At 42.2% G+C, this 19307-nt stretch overlaps 1 protein-coding gene across 3 annotated transcripts in view; it reads left to right on the forward strand.

Annotated features, from left to right (window-relative positions):
- Positions 1–19307, forward strand: part of LOC126335656 (gamma-butyrobetaine dioxygenase-like) — a 192443-nt gene that overhangs the window by 65875 nt on the left and 107261 nt on the right. For 2 of the 3 annotated variants that reach the window (XM_049999122.1, XM_049999114.1), the window contains exon 2: positions 12287–12375. The exons of the other annotated variant lie outside the window; for it this stretch is intronic. In XM_049999122.1, the coding sequence (XP_049855079.1) occupies positions 12298–12375 (78 nt within the window). In that variant the 5' untranslated portion in view covers positions 12287–12297. The remainder of the gene's footprint in view (positions 1–12286; positions 12376–19307) is intronic. 3 annotated transcript variants of the gene reach the window in all.

The following is a 19307-nucleotide window of genomic DNA, read 5'->3' on the forward strand; positions in this document are numbered from 1 at the left end:
CAACATTACAATATGTGCAGTACAAGCACAATATTTAGTGATGATAATAATCATGGTAATAATAATAATAATAACAATAACAATGATTTTCCTGAGATAGGAGAAACAAAATTCGTAGGGAGCATTAAAAGTACTCCAAATTTCTTAAGCACAGGGTGCGGTTCGATCAACAGAGTGAATAAATTTAAGTTCTTAGGGGAAAAAATGCAACCAAGCCATGTATATAAAGAAACAAACAAAAACACAGCCCAGAAAATGGAAATGGGTTATCACTGAACGAAGGACATTTACAATAAAAAAACTGTTTTAAGTAAAAACAAGAATCCACATGATAAAACAGATATTTTTTATGAAATAGTGAAGAATTTACACCCAAAATGACCTGATAATTTTATTGTGTGGTCAGCTGATTCGAATGAACCGGGAAAGAATGATTATAAAGAAATCTGACAGTTTCGACAAAAATCTCAAAACCCAAATCATTTGATTCAGGTTAAGGAAAACAATTTATCAGAAATAACTATTACGAAGTCAGAAATGCAAGACAAGCTAAATTTTCGAAAGAAGATTAGGATGTTCAGGATGTTTCAGAAAGCGCGTTAGTGTATGGACAGTTGAAAAACAGAAACACAATGAAAGAATGAAGAAATTTTGGGAAGACCGACGATCAGGAAAGAATACAAAATCACCAGAAAGTTACTTCACGTGGTCTATAGATGGCATAAACCGAAGGAAGAATTGTGATAAGAACAACAATAATAATATTAATGACATAGGTTTAAATACGGCTGTTCCTCAGCGACTGTGTACAATTTTCAAACATAGGAATTATACAGCCAACTGGTTGCAAATAACTATTTGGTACGATTGACCTAGTTTTCGACATCTGTTAAGGGTGTCTTCATTAGAATGAAATTTTGAGAAACTGTAAAATTACATTGACAGAGGGCAATGGTGAGAATTTAGAGCAACTATGCTCAGATAAAAAATAAACTAATTTTTGAGTTGAGTGTAGCTGCTCTGAAATCTTACCACTGATTTCTCGCAATATAATTTTACGATGTATAATAATGTAGTACAAGGAAAATGGAGTGGCTTTCAAGTAACGAAGGACCTGTATAATAAGAAACCTATTTCCATAAACGCAAAACTTCAGCACTATAGCGTTATTATGCCAGAATAGCTTTATACTTCAAAAAGCCTTTCTTTAAATACGGCCAAACAATTAGATAAAACAGAAAAGAAAAGAAGAAAAGCTATCAATAAAGTCTTTTGTCCAAAATATGAGAATGGGGAATGGTATTAAGTATGAAAGAAATTTATGAAAAAATAGAACTAATATCTGACTTGATGAGGAAGAGTTTTACACTATGGACATACGAAATTTCAATTTGAAAAGAGGATAACGACGAGAATTTTTAACTTTTTTGACAGAAACCTAAAAACATTAATGAATTGGATCAAAGAAGTTAAAGCTGACCTGAGAGAAATGGAAATAACAGAGGCAGAAATAGGAGAAAGAGAAAGGTTCAGAGCAAAAGGAAAAAGTTTAAAGGGCTTCCAGGAGAATACAAAGAAACAGTCAGTCGCAATATGGACAGAAGAAAGTAAAGAAAAAGACAGGGAAAGAATGAGAAACTACTGGAAAGAAAGAAAGGAGGAAAGAAATAAGACTTAAGCTACTTCATTTGGTCCTTAGCAGACCAAACCAATAAACAACATATGTTGTAATGAATACATGGAATTTAAGAAATGTCAGTCTTATTAACAGTATGTTGAACAATTTCGCTATTAGCTCCATGTCGAATGTGATTGACACCTGACAGAAATGTATGACACCATTACACAAGGAATCAAACGTGGAGAAGAAGTTGATATGTCAGAGGAAGAACGAGAAACTGTGAGATGGAAAGAAGGAAACAAAAAGAGAAAAACATGCTTAGTTTACAACGTTACAGAGATACTGAATCCCTGTTGGGCAGAAGGAAAATAGCTTAGATATGACGAGAGGGAGACTACGCCGATGATGACGGACAGAACTTCAACCCTTTAAGTGACACTGGGAGATACTACATATACAATTGGTCTTAAATACTATTTATTGCTTTATTTATTTCAAATGATCGTTTTTATTGTAATTAATATATTCACAATAGTTTCTCTGATAAGTGTGAATAGCATTTTGATAATTCTAAATCGGTACGCTTGAGATTTCAGCGGACAAGTGAATAATGATATGAATATTTACGGCTGGCCTTTGAGGTACTCGTCTTCAGAGTCTTCATTCGAGCTTTTCTCGCCATCGTTGAAGTTGGGCCCTTCCAGTGCATGGATTGTCTCTTAGTTTCTGGACCAAGATTCGTCACATGTTATCACTTCTTTCCAAGAAATTAGATCATTTTCAGTGCTATTCAAAGAGTTAGTACAAAAAAAAAAATTTCACGATCTTTTTTCTGTTCGATCGTGAGAATTTTCGGCGCCAATTTCGCACACTTTTTTCTCTTGATAAATTGGTTATGCAAAATATGCCTTACGCATTCTTCGTCAACTCCTACAGTTTCAGCAATCGATCGAATACTCAACTGACGATCAGTAGATTCTGATTATCCACTTTTGTTTACTTTCACCCGTTTTTGATGCTGAAGGACGTCCCGGGCTTCTCAGCTATCTTGGAATCGCTTGAGCCATTATTCGCGTACGCTATAAATAGTTACGCCATGCACTTCTTTTAGTAAAAATAGGTTTCCGTAGCAATTTTTCCAAGTTTCATGCGAAACTTCACACGACAGTTCACTGCCCTATTATTACACTTATCATTTTTCCGGTAAATCAGAATAACAACTCTTACGCAACCGAAGGTCAGGGCTGCACTGATTTACCTACAGACATCAGAGACGCCGCATTCTACTGAGATGGCTTCACACGCCACAGCTATTGGTCGTTCATCTTTGGCGCATGTGTACTTATTGTGTCAGCATCAGTCCCGTTATTTTATAGCCACGCCTCGTACATACTAAATTGAGCAGTTTTGTGGACAAGGTAGATAAAAGTTTTGACAAGGAACACTTGCGCGGGAAAGTACCGTTTGGATGTAAAATAAATTTGGAGATCGCGTCGCTTTCAAACATTCGCTTCACGTTTCGCACACAGCGGAGACAGTGATCTGTGTGCTCTATAGCAGTCTATGGCGTGGGCAGTGTTTGGAGTACTCCTAGTCGAATTCACTTCTACGTGACGAAGGACGCTCACTCTAAAGCCGCGAGCGTGACGTGTCCCTGGAGCACTACAGCCAACCCTCCCAACTTCGAACGTACCAGTTTCTCACAGCCGTTGTTGTAAACTGAGGTGAAAAAAGTCATGGGATACCTGCCAATATCGTGTCGCACGACCTTTCGCCTGGTGTAGTGTAGCAACTCGACGTGTCATGGACTCCACAAATCGTTGGAAGTCCTCTGCAGAAATACTGAGCAATACTGCCTCTGTAGCCGACCATAATTGCGAATGTTTTGCCGTGCAGGATCTTGTGCACGTACTGTATCCCGATGTCCCATAAACGTTCAGTGGGATTTACGTCAGGCGGGTCGCCAAACCATTCACTCGAGTTGTGCAGTGTTCCTCAAACCAATCGCGGACGGTTGTGGCCTGGTGACAGGCGCATTGTCAGCCATAAAAATTCCATCGTTGGTTGGGATCATGATGTCCACGAATGGCTGCAAGTAGCGGAACGCCCAGATGACACAACCCGTTCCATGTAAACGCAGCCCATACCATTATGGAGCCACCACCAGCTTGAAAGTGTCTTGTTGACAACCGGGGTCCATAGCTTCGTGGGGTCTGCGCCACACTCGAACCTCACCATCAGCTCATCTGACAAGGCCACGGTTTTCCAGTCGTCAAGGGTCCAACTGATAATGTCACGAGACCAGAAGAGGCGCTGCAGGCGATGTCACGCTGTTAGTAAACGAACCCTCGTGGGTCGTCTGCTACCACGACCCACTAACGTCAAATTTCGTCGCACTGTCCTAATGAAAACGTTCGTCGTACGTCCCAATTGACTTTTGCGGCTATTTCAAACAGTGTCGCTTGTTTGTTACCTCGGACAACTCTACGCAAACGTCGATGCTCTCGGTCGTTCAGTGATTGCAGTCGGCCACGGCGTTGTCCATGGTGTGAGGAAACGATGAAATTTGATGTTCTCGACACACTCTGGACACAAAACCTACGTTCCTAGCATTTGTAGACTTAGAGAAAGCTTTTGACAACGTTGACTGAAATACTCTCTTTCAAATTCTGAAGGTGGTAGGGGTAAAATACAGAGAGCGAAATGCTATTTACAATTTGTACAGCAAGATGACAGTTATAAGAGTCGAGGGACATGAAAGGGAAGCAGTGGTAGCGGAGGAGGGTGAGACAGGGTTGTAGCCTCTCCCCGATGCTATTCAATCTGTATATTGAGCAAGCAGTAAAGGAAACAAAAGAAAAATTCGGAGTAGGTATTAAAATCCATAGAGAAGAAATAAAAACTTTGAGGTTCGCCGATGACATTGTAATTCCGTCAGAGACAGCAAGGGACTTGGAAGAGCAGTTGAACGGAATGGACAGTGTCATGAAAGGAGGATATAAGATTAACATCAACAAAAGCAAAACGAGGATAATGGAATGTCGTCGAATTAAGTAGGGTGATGCTGAGGGAATTAGATTAGGAAATGAGACACTTAAAGTAGTAAAGGAGTTTTGCTATTTGGGGAGCAAAATAACTGATGATGGTCGAAGTAGGGAGGATATAAAATGTAGACTGGCAATGGCAAGGAAAGCGTTTCTGAAGAAGAGAAATTTGTTAACGTCGAGTATAGATTTAAGTGTCAGGAAGTCATTTCTGAAAGTATTTGTATGTAGTGTAGCCATGTATGGAAGTGAAACATGGGCGATAAATAGTTTGGACAAGTAGACAATAGAAGCTTTTGAAATGTGGTGCTACAGAAGAATGCTGAAGATTAGATGGGTAGATCACATAACTAATGAGGAAGAGGCATCAAGGGATCGCCAATTTTGTACTGGAGGGCAGCGTGGAGGATAAAAATCGTAGAGGGAGACCAAGAGATCAATACAATTAGCAGATTCAGAAGGATGTAGGCTGCAGTAGGTACTAGGAGATGAAGAAGCTTGCACAGGATAGAGTAGCATGGAGAGCTACATCAAACCAGTCTCAGGACTGAAGACCACAACAACAACAATATTGCCAAAATAATGGCAGCTCATAAATTGGCCTAATAGTTTCTCTGCAATGAACGTTGGAAGAAACTGTATTGCGAAAAAACATAAATTTCGCATGAAGGTTTTCGATAGAAGCTATTGTTGCAGTTTACATAAGTGTCACTCACAAAATCCGACTCGAATCGCTTCGTTCAACATATGGCAGTCAATCACCTTCACAAAAGTCTGTTTACAACTGAACTGGAAACGGGGAATTCTGATAGTGTCGCAATTGAGTATTTTTGTGTGTTTTTTTTTTCTGCCCTGAAAACCATTGAATGTGTCACGACTAATAACTTGAAATACGTTGGAAGTACCGGAGATGCCTCGTTTTAGTTAAGAGTACCTTCACTAGATTGGCACTGGAATTCGTTTGTTCGTGACATTAGGAACGCTGAATGCGCCGAGATTGTGTTTCATGGTGGTAAATGTGTCATAACCTGTTTCTCGCTCACTTTCCTAGAAGCAACAAACAACACTATCGGAAAGCGCTGTAAAGTGCCCAGAGCGGCAAAAGTGGCCATTGCACATTTTTTTCCTTTCAGTAGCCCTGCTGCCTGACGCTAAATGGCCCAACTAGTTCTAATATGTACCGTTACTCTTGTCAATGAGCTTGACGGAGGAAGCTTGTTCCGTTAGTTTTTAGCAGGCATTTTTCTGATTTTCAGTCGGCTGATATAAGCTTTGTCATTCATATTTTCCTGTTACCTACTTACGTGTTGAGTAATACAAAGTGATTTAAAAAGGAAAAAAAATTGCAATTGTTTATTACAGGAAAGCCGGCCGGAGTGGCCGAGCGGTTCTAGGCGCTACAATCTGGAACAGCGCGACCGCTACGGTCGCAGGTTCGAATCCTGCCTCGGGGATGGATGTGTGTGATGTCCTTAGGTTAATTTGGTTTAAGTAGTTCTAAGTTCTATGGGACTGATGACTTCAGAAGTTAAGTCCCATAGTGCTCAGAGCCATTTGAACCATTTATATTACAGGAAAACTATGAAAGATAGAAACAAATTGCGCCTGCCACTGGATAGGGGAAGGTTCAAAGTTCTATGTTTACCCAGACACCATATATTCAACATGAGCACCATACATTGCCCCAGAAACATCGAAACTGTAGTCCATTTCATTTCACACATGAATCAACAGGCCGCTGTTTATAGAATCAGCAGCTGCAACAATTCGATTTCTCAGCTATCGAAGCTGCCGTTGGTGGCAACGCGGACTCTGTCTTTTATGCATCCCCCCCCCCCCCCCCTCCGCCCAAGAAAAAAAAAAAACCAACGCAAAATGTGAGGTCTGCTGACCTTGAAGGCCAAACGTAATGAACAAGATCTAGTTGTCCACCACTTCCAATCCAACGCTGTGGGGTGATGGTGGACCGCACCTCAAAGGGAAAGTGAGACGGGATGCTGTCACGCATAAGAATGGTCATTGAAATCTTCGTGAAGTTGAGGAAACAGTATTGCAATATGTCCAGGTGTGACACTCCTGTCACAATTTCCTCCGGAAAAAAGAAAGGTCCATGAAATTTGTGAACGAGAACGACACAAAACACATTCATATTCGGTGAGTCTCTTCCACTTTCGGCGATGACGCCAGAACTTCGTGACACCCAAATTCTTCCATTATAAAAGTTTACTTTACCTGGTACATGAAACGTCGATTCGTCCAATGATTATTTCGGAAAAAGTGTTCTCTGTCATATCTCGGAGAAATGAAATGCATTCGCACCTTCTCTTACGGTAGCCGAGACGCAGTTGCTGCAGTACTGAAACTTGTAAGGCTTCATTTGCAGGCGTCGTTTCAAAACACGCCACACTATTGCTTGAGGAAGTTGAAGTTCCGGCTTGTCCGTGTTATGGACTTCCAAGGATTCCGTGTGAGGGCATCTCGGATAAACTCGACATTTTCATCAGACGTGCGTGACCGATTCTACTCTTCCCTTTGCATATGCAACCAACCTCCAACAATTTTGTATGCCTGCTCGTTCAGAAACGGTCCCTTGCTAAATCGACGGCGGAATGCACGTTGAACTTGAGGAACAGACTGACTTCGCGCAAATTCCAACACACAAAATAATTTCTCTCGTGGTGTAGTTGTCATGTTGCTACAAACAAAAGCACAGCGGTGTGAAAACGTTGAACCTTATTCTAACCAATGACATGCACAACGTTTTTCTGACTTTCATATCTTGTTTTGTAACAAACAGTTGACATCTGTTCTTCCTTTTTGAATCACCCGGGACTCTTACAACGTAAGTGTTTAAATAAAGTATTTTGGCTACAATTCTAGTTCTTTGTTACTTACCCGCGATTAGAGAGTTTCATATGTGGACGACACTATACGTCGGGAAATGTGAGCAAATTCTTTACCCCCCAGAAAAGGTAGTTACTGATGTATGTCACCACCTCTAAACACTTTTATACACGAAGCTTTTATCCGTTATTCTAACCCTTTTGGACGATTTTAAGTTAATTAGGCTATATTATTTAAAACTGTCTCTACTCGGTTATGTTTGGCCTAATACGGAAACGCGATTGAAAACAGTCTGCTGCGGTCGTTTGGTTTTGTTTCAGATGCTAGTGAATCAAGATGCCTAGAAAATATGTCTGGGAATCAGAGTATCCAAAATGCTGCCCCATTGTGAGGGCACCCTACATTACGCCCTTAGGTGGTGGTGGTGGTGGTTAGTGTTTAACGTCCCGTCGACAACGAGGTCATTAGAGACGGAGCTCAAGCTTGAGTTAGGGAAGGATTGGGAAGAAAATCGGCCGTGCCATTGCAAAGGAACCATCCCGGCATTTGCCTGAAACGATTTAGGGATATCACGGAAAACCTAAATCAGGATTGCTGGAGACGGGATTTACCGTCGTCCTCCCGAATGCGAGTCCAGTGTGCTAACGCCCTTAGGCAGGAAAAAGTGGTCACTATGCAAGGCTTCAGAAAAATGCGTACAATTCCTATACATTATATTCTTTGTGGCTTAACAATATTTTTTGGGTTCCTTTTAATACGTAGTTTCAAAATATGTAAGTGGCAACTAACCATGGTTGGTGTAAATTCAATTTTCCTTAGAGCGGCCATTCTATCCCACCTTCACCTACACTTTATCTCATTTCAGTTATTTTTTATGTAGATCTCTAGCGTCTAATGCTTTATAGTGAACGAAAAAGGATTCATAAATAATAGTTTTTAGGACTGAAACTGTGCGATCTTCCTTCCTTCGAAATATTCCTCGCCTTCCATTGACCAACAAATAAGTACTGAAAAAAAAGTATCTATTAGTCGTGGTCAGTTTTCTTTAAGAGGAATTTAAAGTATTTTGTTTCTCGTCGCGTCAGTGATGTCAGTTTTGTTTTCTTCGTTACTGCTCATAAATAAGTGAGGTGATGCTGTGCACATTCAGTGATTCCATGGAAGGGATCATGACACGTCTTCAACTACATTTCCATTTTTGTATTTTTTAAATTCTAAACTTATCGAACTTTTGGAACACTTATGATGTCATATCTGCATTACTTCGAAGAAAATTATTTGTAACGCGGATCTGTCGGGCTTCTTTGTTTTCTTACATTTTGACATTTCTCAAGTTCAGCGTTTCCCGTTTCCAGATAACAAATTTCGTGAAAGTCGAGGAAATTCAGTTGTTCCAAAAAACATCGAAGCTGTGCTCCACATGAATGAAGATACTCGGCACGTGACTTACTCAGGGAGACAGAGGCACTCTTAGGAGTGTTGAATAAGGAATACTTCCGATTTTGGGTGCATTTTTAGCTGTAAAAGTGATCTGTTCGCGATGGACACTGCACAGTTTGAACGAAACATAAAAACAGCCTCGTGTCAATTGCTACGACTAAATGTTCAACACATTCGACTAAGGAAATGCAAAATACGAATACAGCATCGTAATAGGAGATAAACCTCGAGTACAGCGTCGTTCCGAAAAGTTCCGAGACTGATTTTATTCCTGGCGTATACACGACGTAAGCGCAATAACTGCGGTGGAGCTGGAACTAATACCTGCTAACAACAGATGTCCATTGGACCAGTTGTTATCAGCAGGCAATGCTAAGTAGTTGACGTGCGGCCACAAAGCGTCAACGGCGTTTTGTAACAAATCACACTGGAGCAACACCTCTAAATGAAAGTATGCAGGACATTCCCGAAAAGGTTTTCAAGAAGAGAAACGCGTGTGCACGTCTTGACTCCCGAGCACAAACAACGAAGAATGGACGCCTGCTGCGACTGGATTCAAATACAATGCACTGACTTTTTGCTGCAAAAAATCAGCGCGATCCTACCTTAAAACAACAAAATCCAAAAATTCTCATGCAAGGCCAACTCTTTGACGACAAAACTGACGTTCGAGGTAATGTGACACGCGTGTTTTAACAACGTCTCGGCCGGCCGGAATGGCCGTGCGGTTCTAGGCGCTTCAGTTTAGAACCGCGTGACCGCTACGGTCGCAGGTTCGAATCCTGCCTCGGGCATGGATGTGTCTGATGTCCTTAGATTAGTTAGGTTTAATTAGTTCTAAGTTCTAGGGGACTGATGACCTCATATGTTAAGTCCCATACACCTCAGAGCCATTTGAACAACGTCTCAGAAAAGGGCTTTTCTGACGATTTCACGTGGTTGTGTGAATGATCTGCGCATTTTACACAAGTGGGAGGAGACTATGTGGAACATCGGAAACATTAAAAGTGTCATATTAACTTTTCTCAATTTTTTTATTAATCCAGTCCCGAGACATTATGGACTGACGGGTGTACTATCCCATGGACTGGAATTAACGATAATTCTTATCTTTGTTTATTCTTTCCTTTCTACTACAGTTTAACCAGGGCGTAGTATACAAACTAATTTACTTGACACTGCACAAAAGATATAATATTTAATTAATAATTTTATCTTGGAACTCTTCCATTTGGTGCGTGTTTGCATAGAAAAACAGTAATATCAGAAATTTAGTCTGCCTTGATGCAAAACACCTTGTTAATCGTTTATTCCTTTATTCTTCCAAACTGGTTTCGGCGACAAATATCACCATCATCAGTGGTTTTTTTTAATCTAATACTTGCAGAAAACAGCATGGTTATACAAACACAGTAGCACATTATTACATTTTTACTATTCATTTTTTGAAATATAGTTTTCTATAGATACTTTCATATTACGTTATTTGTTGTATGTTACAGCATGTTTTGAGAATATTTTTCGCTGTTTACAGAATATTTTCTGTGCACCTTTTTTTCTGTAGCCGTTTTTTACTCAGCGAACATCATGTCATCTGCAAACGTGTGAGCGGCTGTTAGTAAACAAACTACCAAAAGGTGAACTTCGTATGTCAGCAATATATTCTTGGGGTTGTGGTAGTGTTGTGGAATCCAGTTATTTGGTGTGTACTAAGCTGTTACTTAGCTATTCGCGTGCTCACGCTCGTTGGATGGTATGTAGCTGCTTTTATACACAGAGAAACAAAACTTTCGCACTTTGTTTCTGATCCAGAATATTACGCCATGTGTCGCGAGAAGTGTATCGCATGTGGTGATATAGGCTGTAGCCGCTCACAGGATTGCAGATGACATGATATTCGCTGAGTAAAAAACGGCAACAGAAAAAAAGACGCACAGAAAATATGCCGCAAACAGCGACAAAAATTCTTAAAACGTGCTGTAACATCACAATAAATAAGATAGCATGAAAGTATCCATAGAAAACTATATTTGAAAAAACGAATATTAAAAATGTAATAATGTGCTATAGTGTTTGTATAACCATGCTATTTTCTGCAAGTGTTAGATTAAAAACGACCACTGATGATGGTGATATTTGTCGCCGAAACAAATTTGAGAGAATAAAGAAATAACGAATAACAAGGAGTTTTGCATCAAGGCGAACTCAATTTCTGATATTACTGACATAATATTTGGTGACCTGTTTAGGTAATTTTGATATTAATTTCATTCACCAGCACAGGTATGCATTGCAGATTTTGCTGTACAGCATAAAATATCTTTTGTCAATAACACAGAAAAATCAATATACTGTATATAAATATTTTACCTTTACCTTGTTCTTTCTAAGGTACAATACAGTGCTCAAAATGGCTCAAACGGCTCTGAGCACTATGGGACTTACCATCTGAGGCCATCAGTCCCCTAGAACTTAGTACTACTTAAACCTAACTAACCTAAGGACATCACACACATCCATGCCCAAGGCAGTATTCGAACCTGCGACCGTAGTGGTCGCGCGGTTCCAGACTGAAGCGCCTAGAACCGCTCTTCCTCAAAGGCCGGCACTGTACAGTGCGCGCACGTTATTATTTAAATGCAGGCAATGGCTTCGCTTCTAAGTAACGACAGAATACATCGTTAGTATGTCTTGCTTACAGAGGAGCCACATCGATTCGGATATTTCCTACGCTGTAGCAGCAATCAACTGCTTCATGTTCCAAGACGAACGTAAACCAACAGGAGAGATCCCTTCGCGAAGCACTTCCAAAAAAATGACGGCTTTTTCTATTTGGTTGCACTGGAAATTTCGCGACCGTCGCTTACAGGATCGTGGAACGATTAATTCTGAACGAGATGCGACAGTTTGCTCATCGATGAAATCAGGAAAGATAAACGAAAACGTCGCATCGTTCGTCATCGTCAAAATGGCAGCTGTTGTGCAGAACGTCAAACATTATTTGATCAACGAAAAACATTGTATAACTCTCTCATTGCCCGTACTTACAGCACTTGGTCACCTAAATACCTCTGTATGTTCCCTTATGCCAGTAAAAAAATACGTTGACAGCAGATTGCATCGTCTCAAGAAATTGTTGAATCCTTCCAAAACCACGCTTTGTGGCAGCAACGTCACAAGGGAAAAAATGTTTTCAGAACATTACTGGTTCGGACCCATGCTAAATTATATAAATTTGAAAGGTGAATATTATGAAAACAACACAACGATTTGTATCAGAGATTACTTTTTTATATATGTAAAAAACTTAAAACGGTCCTTTATTACTGTGTTTCAGAGTTGGCGAATATGTTGCGAGCACCTTTTCTCGGCGCTATGCGCAGTTTGTCCGCGAATTTGGCCTCCAGAAGACTTCTCACCACCAAGGTATTGACCCCACACCAATCTTATGATTCGCTGCTGCAGAAAGAGATGATGAAGTTCTGCCATTTAATGTATCTGCGGTGCCGTTCTGACTCCACCTGATGTTTCCATGGAGGTTTCCTTTCACGAACTTCAGTGCAGGACACATCAGCATACCTCTCTGCTCAGATCTTTAGTAATGAATTCCACTTTTTTTTTTTATCCATGAGAAGGTCAAGTGAAACTGCTTGTTGCGATTCCAGCTGCTTGCTATTCGCAAAAAAATGCTGGAAGTTTGGGGGCTAAACTGTTTCCTATAACGCAAGAGGTCAATATGCTACTGTTGATCACTTGCGTTTTACATGGTTGTTTTAACTACATTGTAGAAGACAATACTCGATATGATATCAGATGTACATTAATTCCAGTAGCAAACTTTCACAATTCTTCCAGGAGTGTTTGCAGAGTAGTTTTACGTAAGAAGTGTACTGCCTCTATTGAATCATAATTCATTGATTTTTGATGTCTCTGGGGCCTTAATCCATGGATTAGCAACCGCTCACTACGTTCTGATGGGTGTAATATGATGTACAAAGCAAGAAAGGAAAAAAAAGTATGTCAAAAGATAAGGTCCAGTTGAAATCTTCGAATACCGTGTGAGATAATAAATTAAATTGCTGAAACAGGACAATATAAAAATAATCAGCAATGAAGCAGACCTAGCGGAATACAGACGACTAAAAATGAAATAGGCACAAAGTACAAAATGACAAAGCGAGAATGACTGGCACAGAAATGGAAAGCCGTAGAAGCAGACGTGACTACCGTAAAGGTATATGCCTCGTATGGGAAAATGAAATAATCTGTACAAGAAAAGAGAGGCGGCTAAGCACAGGACTGAAGGCTAAAACGCGGAACGAATAGAAAGAAGGTCTATACAAGGGGAACAAACTCGAAGACGATATTGTGGATGGGGAAGAGAAAGTATAAAACATGTTGGTATGAGTCCATCTTTATTTTCATTTTCATGTTCTCGCATGCTTAATACGTCTTTCACAATTAGATGCAATCTGTTGTAAAGTAAGTTATATCGCAGTCTGAGAAAGAAAAGTGCTTTAATTGCGGCGCTTTATATGACTTACTTGATGCTACACTCCTGGAAATGGAAAAAAGAACACATTGACACCGGTGTGTCAGACCCACCATACTTGCTCCAGACACTGCGAGAGGGCTGTACAAGCAATGATCACACGCACGGCACAGCGGACACACCAGGAACAGCGGTGTTGGCCGTCGAATGGCGCTAGCTGCGCAGCATTTGTGCACCGCCGCCGTCAGTGTCAGCCAGTTTGCCGTGGCATACGGAGCTCCATCCCAGTCTTTAACACTGGTAGCATGCCGCGACAGCGTGGACGTGAACCTTATGTGCAGTTGACGGACTTTAAGCGAGGGCGTATAGTGGGCATGCGGGAGGCCGGGTGGACGTACTGCCGAATTGCTCAACACGTGGGGCGTGAGGTCTCGATGTTGTCGCCAATGGTCGGCGGAAGGTGCACGTGCCCGTCGACCTGGGACTGGACCGCAGCGACGCACGGATGCACGCCAAGACCGTAGGATCCTAGGCAGTGCCGTAGGGGACCGCACCGCCACTTCCCAGCAAATTAGGGACGCTGTTGCTCCTGGGGTATCGGCGAGGACCATTCGCAATCGTCTCCATGAAGCTGGGCTACGGTCCCGCACACCGTTAGGCCGTCTTCCGCTCACGCCCCAACATCGTGCAGCCCGACTCCAGTGGTGTCGCGACAGGCGTGAATGGAGGGACGAATGGAGACGTGTCGTCTTCAGCTATGAGAGTCGCTTCTGCCTTGGTGCCAATGATGGTCGTATGCGTGTTTGGCGCCGTGCAGGTGAGCGCCACAATCAGGACTGCATACGACCGAGGCACATAGGGCCAACACCCGTCATCATGGTGTGGGGAGCGATCTCCTACACTGGCCGTACACCTCTGGTGATCGTCGAGGGGACACTGAATAGTGCACGGTTCATCCAAACCGTCATCGAACCCATCGTTCTACCATTCCTAGACCGGCAAGGGAACTTGCTGTTCCAACAGGACAATGCACGTCCGCATGTATCCCGTGCCACCCAACGTGCTCTAGAAGGTGTAAGTCAACTACCCTGGCCGGCAAGATCTCCGGATCTGTCCCCCATTGAGCATGTTTGGGACTGGATGAAGCGTCGTCTCACGCGGTCTGCACGTCCAGCACGAACGCTGGTCCAACTGAGGCGCCAGGTGGAAATGGCATGGCAAGCCGTTCCACAGGACTACATCCAGCATCTCTACGATCGTCTCCATGGGAGAATAGCAGCCTGCATTGCTGCGAAAGGTGGATATACACTGTACTAGTGCCGACATTGTGCATGTTCTGTTGCCTGTGTCTATGTGCCTGTGGTTCTGTCAGTGTGATCATGTGATGTATCTGACCCCAGGAATGTGTCAATGGGACAATGAATTCACGGTGTTCTTATTTCAATTTCCAGGAGTGTACATGGATTGAATGGTGTTACGCACAGGACCGAGAAATCAGAAAAATCTTCCAACTTCTGCATCCATGGTTTATTAAGTTGTTGATTCGGAATTACTCAAACCGGTCTTCTTTGGTAGCGGGATTATATATTCTTCCCGTAGCCTGAAGGTACTACGCTTATCCCATACACTATCTGATGCCATACACTACTAATCTGATGATGACAGCTGTTACTGAACTTTAATACTGGGCTTTATGAAGGCTTGAAGTCTGCTAGGGACACTTTCGGTCGGGTGTCTGAATGCTTGTGCAGGAATGACATCCCATTCTTCTTCAAGGACGGAAACCAGACAAGATAACGAAGTTAGACGCCGGATTGTGGAGCGACGACGACGTTCTACCTCATCCCAAAGGAGTTCCATTGGTCTCAGGACGGAACTCTAGCCAGGCTAGTCCGCTTCAGGAATGCTATTGTCCACAAACCATTTCCTCACGAATGCTGATTTGTGACTGGGTGTCTTGTCATGCTGACGCAAACAATCGTCCTTTCAGAACTTTCCCTCTACGGTACTCAATACACAACGCTGTAAAACGTGTTCATATCCTTTCGTAAGCTTAATAACGGGAGGGCACCATAACCACGAGAAACACCCCCATAGCGTAATGGTGTGGCCGATTGCACTCTCTAACCTTGTATACTAGTAACACAACCAGTTTGTAGTTGCAACACTTCTTTATTGGTTACACATACACATGAATTCATCAGCAGTAATAATGAATTAACAACATTTGCATATCAAGGCCCTATCCACAATTAGTATTTACAAAATTAACCGCCACACTTGTGACAACGGCCCCTTTACGTGCCTGTAACAACAGATAGCCAAATGTTTACAATGTCGGCTATCGCCTTTCTCACTCAGTTTTACACTTACTGGAAACGTAAAATTCATGCTACCTGACCTGAAGGGTACTATTAATTGTTCTGTTCACGCTTAGGATTCTACTACACTAGACATCCGGAAAATTCTAGATTTCATGCAAAATGTCAATTTGATGAACATGTGATGGACACGAGCAAACGTTAATCCATTAAGATTTCACAAACACACGATCGAAAGGGTGAACGTACACTCAAGTTTGGGCAGTAGGAAATCTTCTGCCTAAAACAAGCCCCTCGTTGAATGGAATAGAGAAAACGCACGTTAACGGGGTCCGGACGGCCCTGAGTTCAACTTCTGAGATTTCCGTCACACTGCAAGCTCGCGGGGCGAGGTTTGCTCGCTTCGACCACTACACACGTTTCTGAAAACAGGAAAACATGAGCGGCAGACACACTGTAGTATATACAAGTTACACAAATATGTATAGAAAAGCAATACCTTAATATAAACATATTACAAGTTAACCAATGAACAGAAGAAAGGAGTTTAGTTTCCTTTGATCCAAATAAATAAATAAATAAAATCTAGATTCTACATGAAAAATGTGCCAGTCCACACCCAATGACTTAAGGTAATCTCTCTTTGCCGAATGGCTGACTCCACATAAATCAAATGTGCAATACTAAACGTGACAATCAACCCTCAGATAGGTATTTGAAATTGCAATAGTAACTAATATCACTTCAATATACACAAGAAATTATTAAGAAATAACAACTACCACTAATTCGTAAAATCAGAAAATTCTGAATCTGTAACTAAATTAAGAAATGACGTTCAAGTAAACCAGCTACCTTCAGCGTCCCACTAAACACCAAATCCAAACTTACAAATGCGAGGCGCTATTTATAGCCACTTTAGTAACATAATTTCATGGCCGTTCCAGAACATAACTCGTCTCGCTACCACTGCAGTGAATGTTTATCTGGCCACTAGCACGAGCAACTGCAACAGTCACCAGTCCTTAAGTACCCAGTAATATTCACTATATATAGAAGGAGGAACCCACCACGAAACCTTGGCGATTAATTTCTTCTTCTTCATGTGAAATTCACACGCCTTCCATCCACACATCTCTCGAGGTATTAGCAAATCCTGGTCGCCACTGGCCAGCCGTGTTAATACAACTTCAATACCTTTCGGCAGCGGCCTGTGCTTCTTCGTTGCTCCAACTCAACTGGTCCTCAAGGCACACGGCCGTGCCACGTGACATGGTGTCGTCAGCTCCTCACAACGACAACATGGAAAGCACGTCACGTCACGGACTGACTCGGCTCATGCGTGGACCCTCTCTCCTCGACTTGCGCATGCGCGCCGCCATAAATAGCCTGCCTCAAAGACGCAAAGAGAACGAGGCACAGGGAGAACGATCAAAAATGGAAGTAAGAATCGATATCGCCTGGCGCCAGAAACCTACCGGCTCACGCAACACCACCTCCTCCGTGCTTCACTATTGCCACTACATATGATGTCAGGTAACATCTCGAGGTATTGACCGAATCCAAACCCTTGCATTGATCGACACAGGGTATAGCATAATTCACCACTCGATGTCACAAGTTTCCAGTCATCCACTGACCTGTCGCTTCGCTCTTTACACCACCTCAAGCATCGCTTAGCACTGAATACAGAAAATGTGGCTTCGTACGCCATATTTATAACTCCCTAACTACAGTCATCGTGCTAGCTGGACTGCTGGTATCACTTTGGGACTCTCTACTGGTTCCTTCCACCGATTTCATATGATTTTTTGCAATGTCTTTCCGCAATGTTCGACGGTTCATTAGCTCTGCCTGGTATTGGTTTAGCTGTTCGTTCGCATTTCCACCTCACAGTTCCATCAGCAGCGGTCGACTTGGGCAGCTTTAGAACGGTTGAAATGTCCCTGATGAATCTGTTATTTAGTTGACATCTAATGACTTGTCCAAGTTCGAAGTCAGTGTGCTCTCCTGACTGCTCCATTTTCCTGTCACTGCTTCTCTACTGACAACACAATACTACTCGCCCTCTTTAATACTGCTTGATCCGCCTCTACTGACATCTAGTGGTGAATTCTGTTCTACATAGGATAATCATACAATGAAGGCTTTCATGACCGGAAGTTTCAGCTGCCGAGAATCGATACGTGGATGATACATTTGTGGTTTGGTCACATGGCAAAAAAGCTTTAGAGGAATCCTTCTGTTATTTAAATAGTATAAATCCTAAAATTCAGTTTACCACATGTAAGGTGCTTCTTACGCGAGAAAGACATTTTTACCAGTTTTAATAAATTATTGTCTCTGATTGATGTATTCACGACAGTTAGGAAGTGCTGTAGTCCGTAGCCGGCCATGAGTCGGAGAACATTTCCCATGCTGGCTGGCTAGGTGACGAAGCGACCATATGTCTCGCGTAGTGAGGTGAGGCTCGGCGCTGGACCGTAGCAACAAGCGTCAGCCTGGGAAATATACATGACGGGAAGTACCGCCATCTTGGCGCCAAAGTCACCGAATTAGTTTATTGATATTTAATAATTAAAGTAATTTACGACAACATAAATACTAGGAGGGGCCTCTGGATGTTTAATACTATTTATCATAATTGTGCCTCGTTAAAATTCACACCCGTTCGTTAACAAATGCATATCTTAGTAAGTACGAACTTGATCGGAAATCCACGAACTGTGACGAAACTAGTAAGAGAAACGGACTGCGCGCCAAAGTCGGCAGTCGGCGTTAAGAGCTCTCCCTGTCTTGTTCGATGGTAGCCATGCTCTCGGTTACGAGTAGTTTGTGACATGAGTGTTTCATTATTGATCTATTAGGAATAAAAGTGATATTACGGCATTCTGAATTTTAATTTCGAGTAAATAGATACCCCAAAGTTAATCGACAGCAATTTCATATAACTAGCTTCCACCTACAGAGACATCCAATGCGCCAATGAAGAATCTGCACGGGACGACATTTACGAGAGCTGCACCCAGTACAGGTAGGAGGAAATCCGACGACACGACCCACCAAGGCGGATCAAGGAAGGTCCGACTTACACTCGCAAATTCCTGGTGGAAATGCTGACCAGTTATACTGTACGTCACATATACCACGCTCTAAGGAGTCGCGGCTAAGCTGACTAATAACAGCATCAGTTTAGAAGCGAGGGGATCTTGCACATGGAAATGGAGAAAGACAATGCAACATCCTTCTTGGATGTCTTCGTTATGAAACAGACTGATGGCAGCCTTTCGGAAGGTTACACATACCGACAAATGCTTGCATAAGGATACCAATCAGCATCCACAACAGAAAAGAGGTGTAATTAAAAGTCTAGTGGACAGAGCTAAGCCGGTGGCGGTGACCGAGCGGTTCTAGGCGCTCTAGTCCGGAACCGCGCTGCTGCTACAGTCGCAGGTTCGAGTCCTGCCTCGGGCATGGATGTGTGTGATGTTCTTAGGTTTAAGTAGTTCTAAGTCTAGGGGATTGATGACCTTAGATGTTGAGTC

This window comes from Schistocerca gregaria, chromosome 1, assembly GCF_023897955.1.
Source record: "Schistocerca gregaria isolate iqSchGreg1 chromosome 1, iqSchGreg1.2, whole genome shotgun sequence".
Lineage (NCBI taxonomy): Eukaryota > Metazoa > Arthropoda > Insecta > Orthoptera > Acrididae > Schistocerca > Schistocerca gregaria.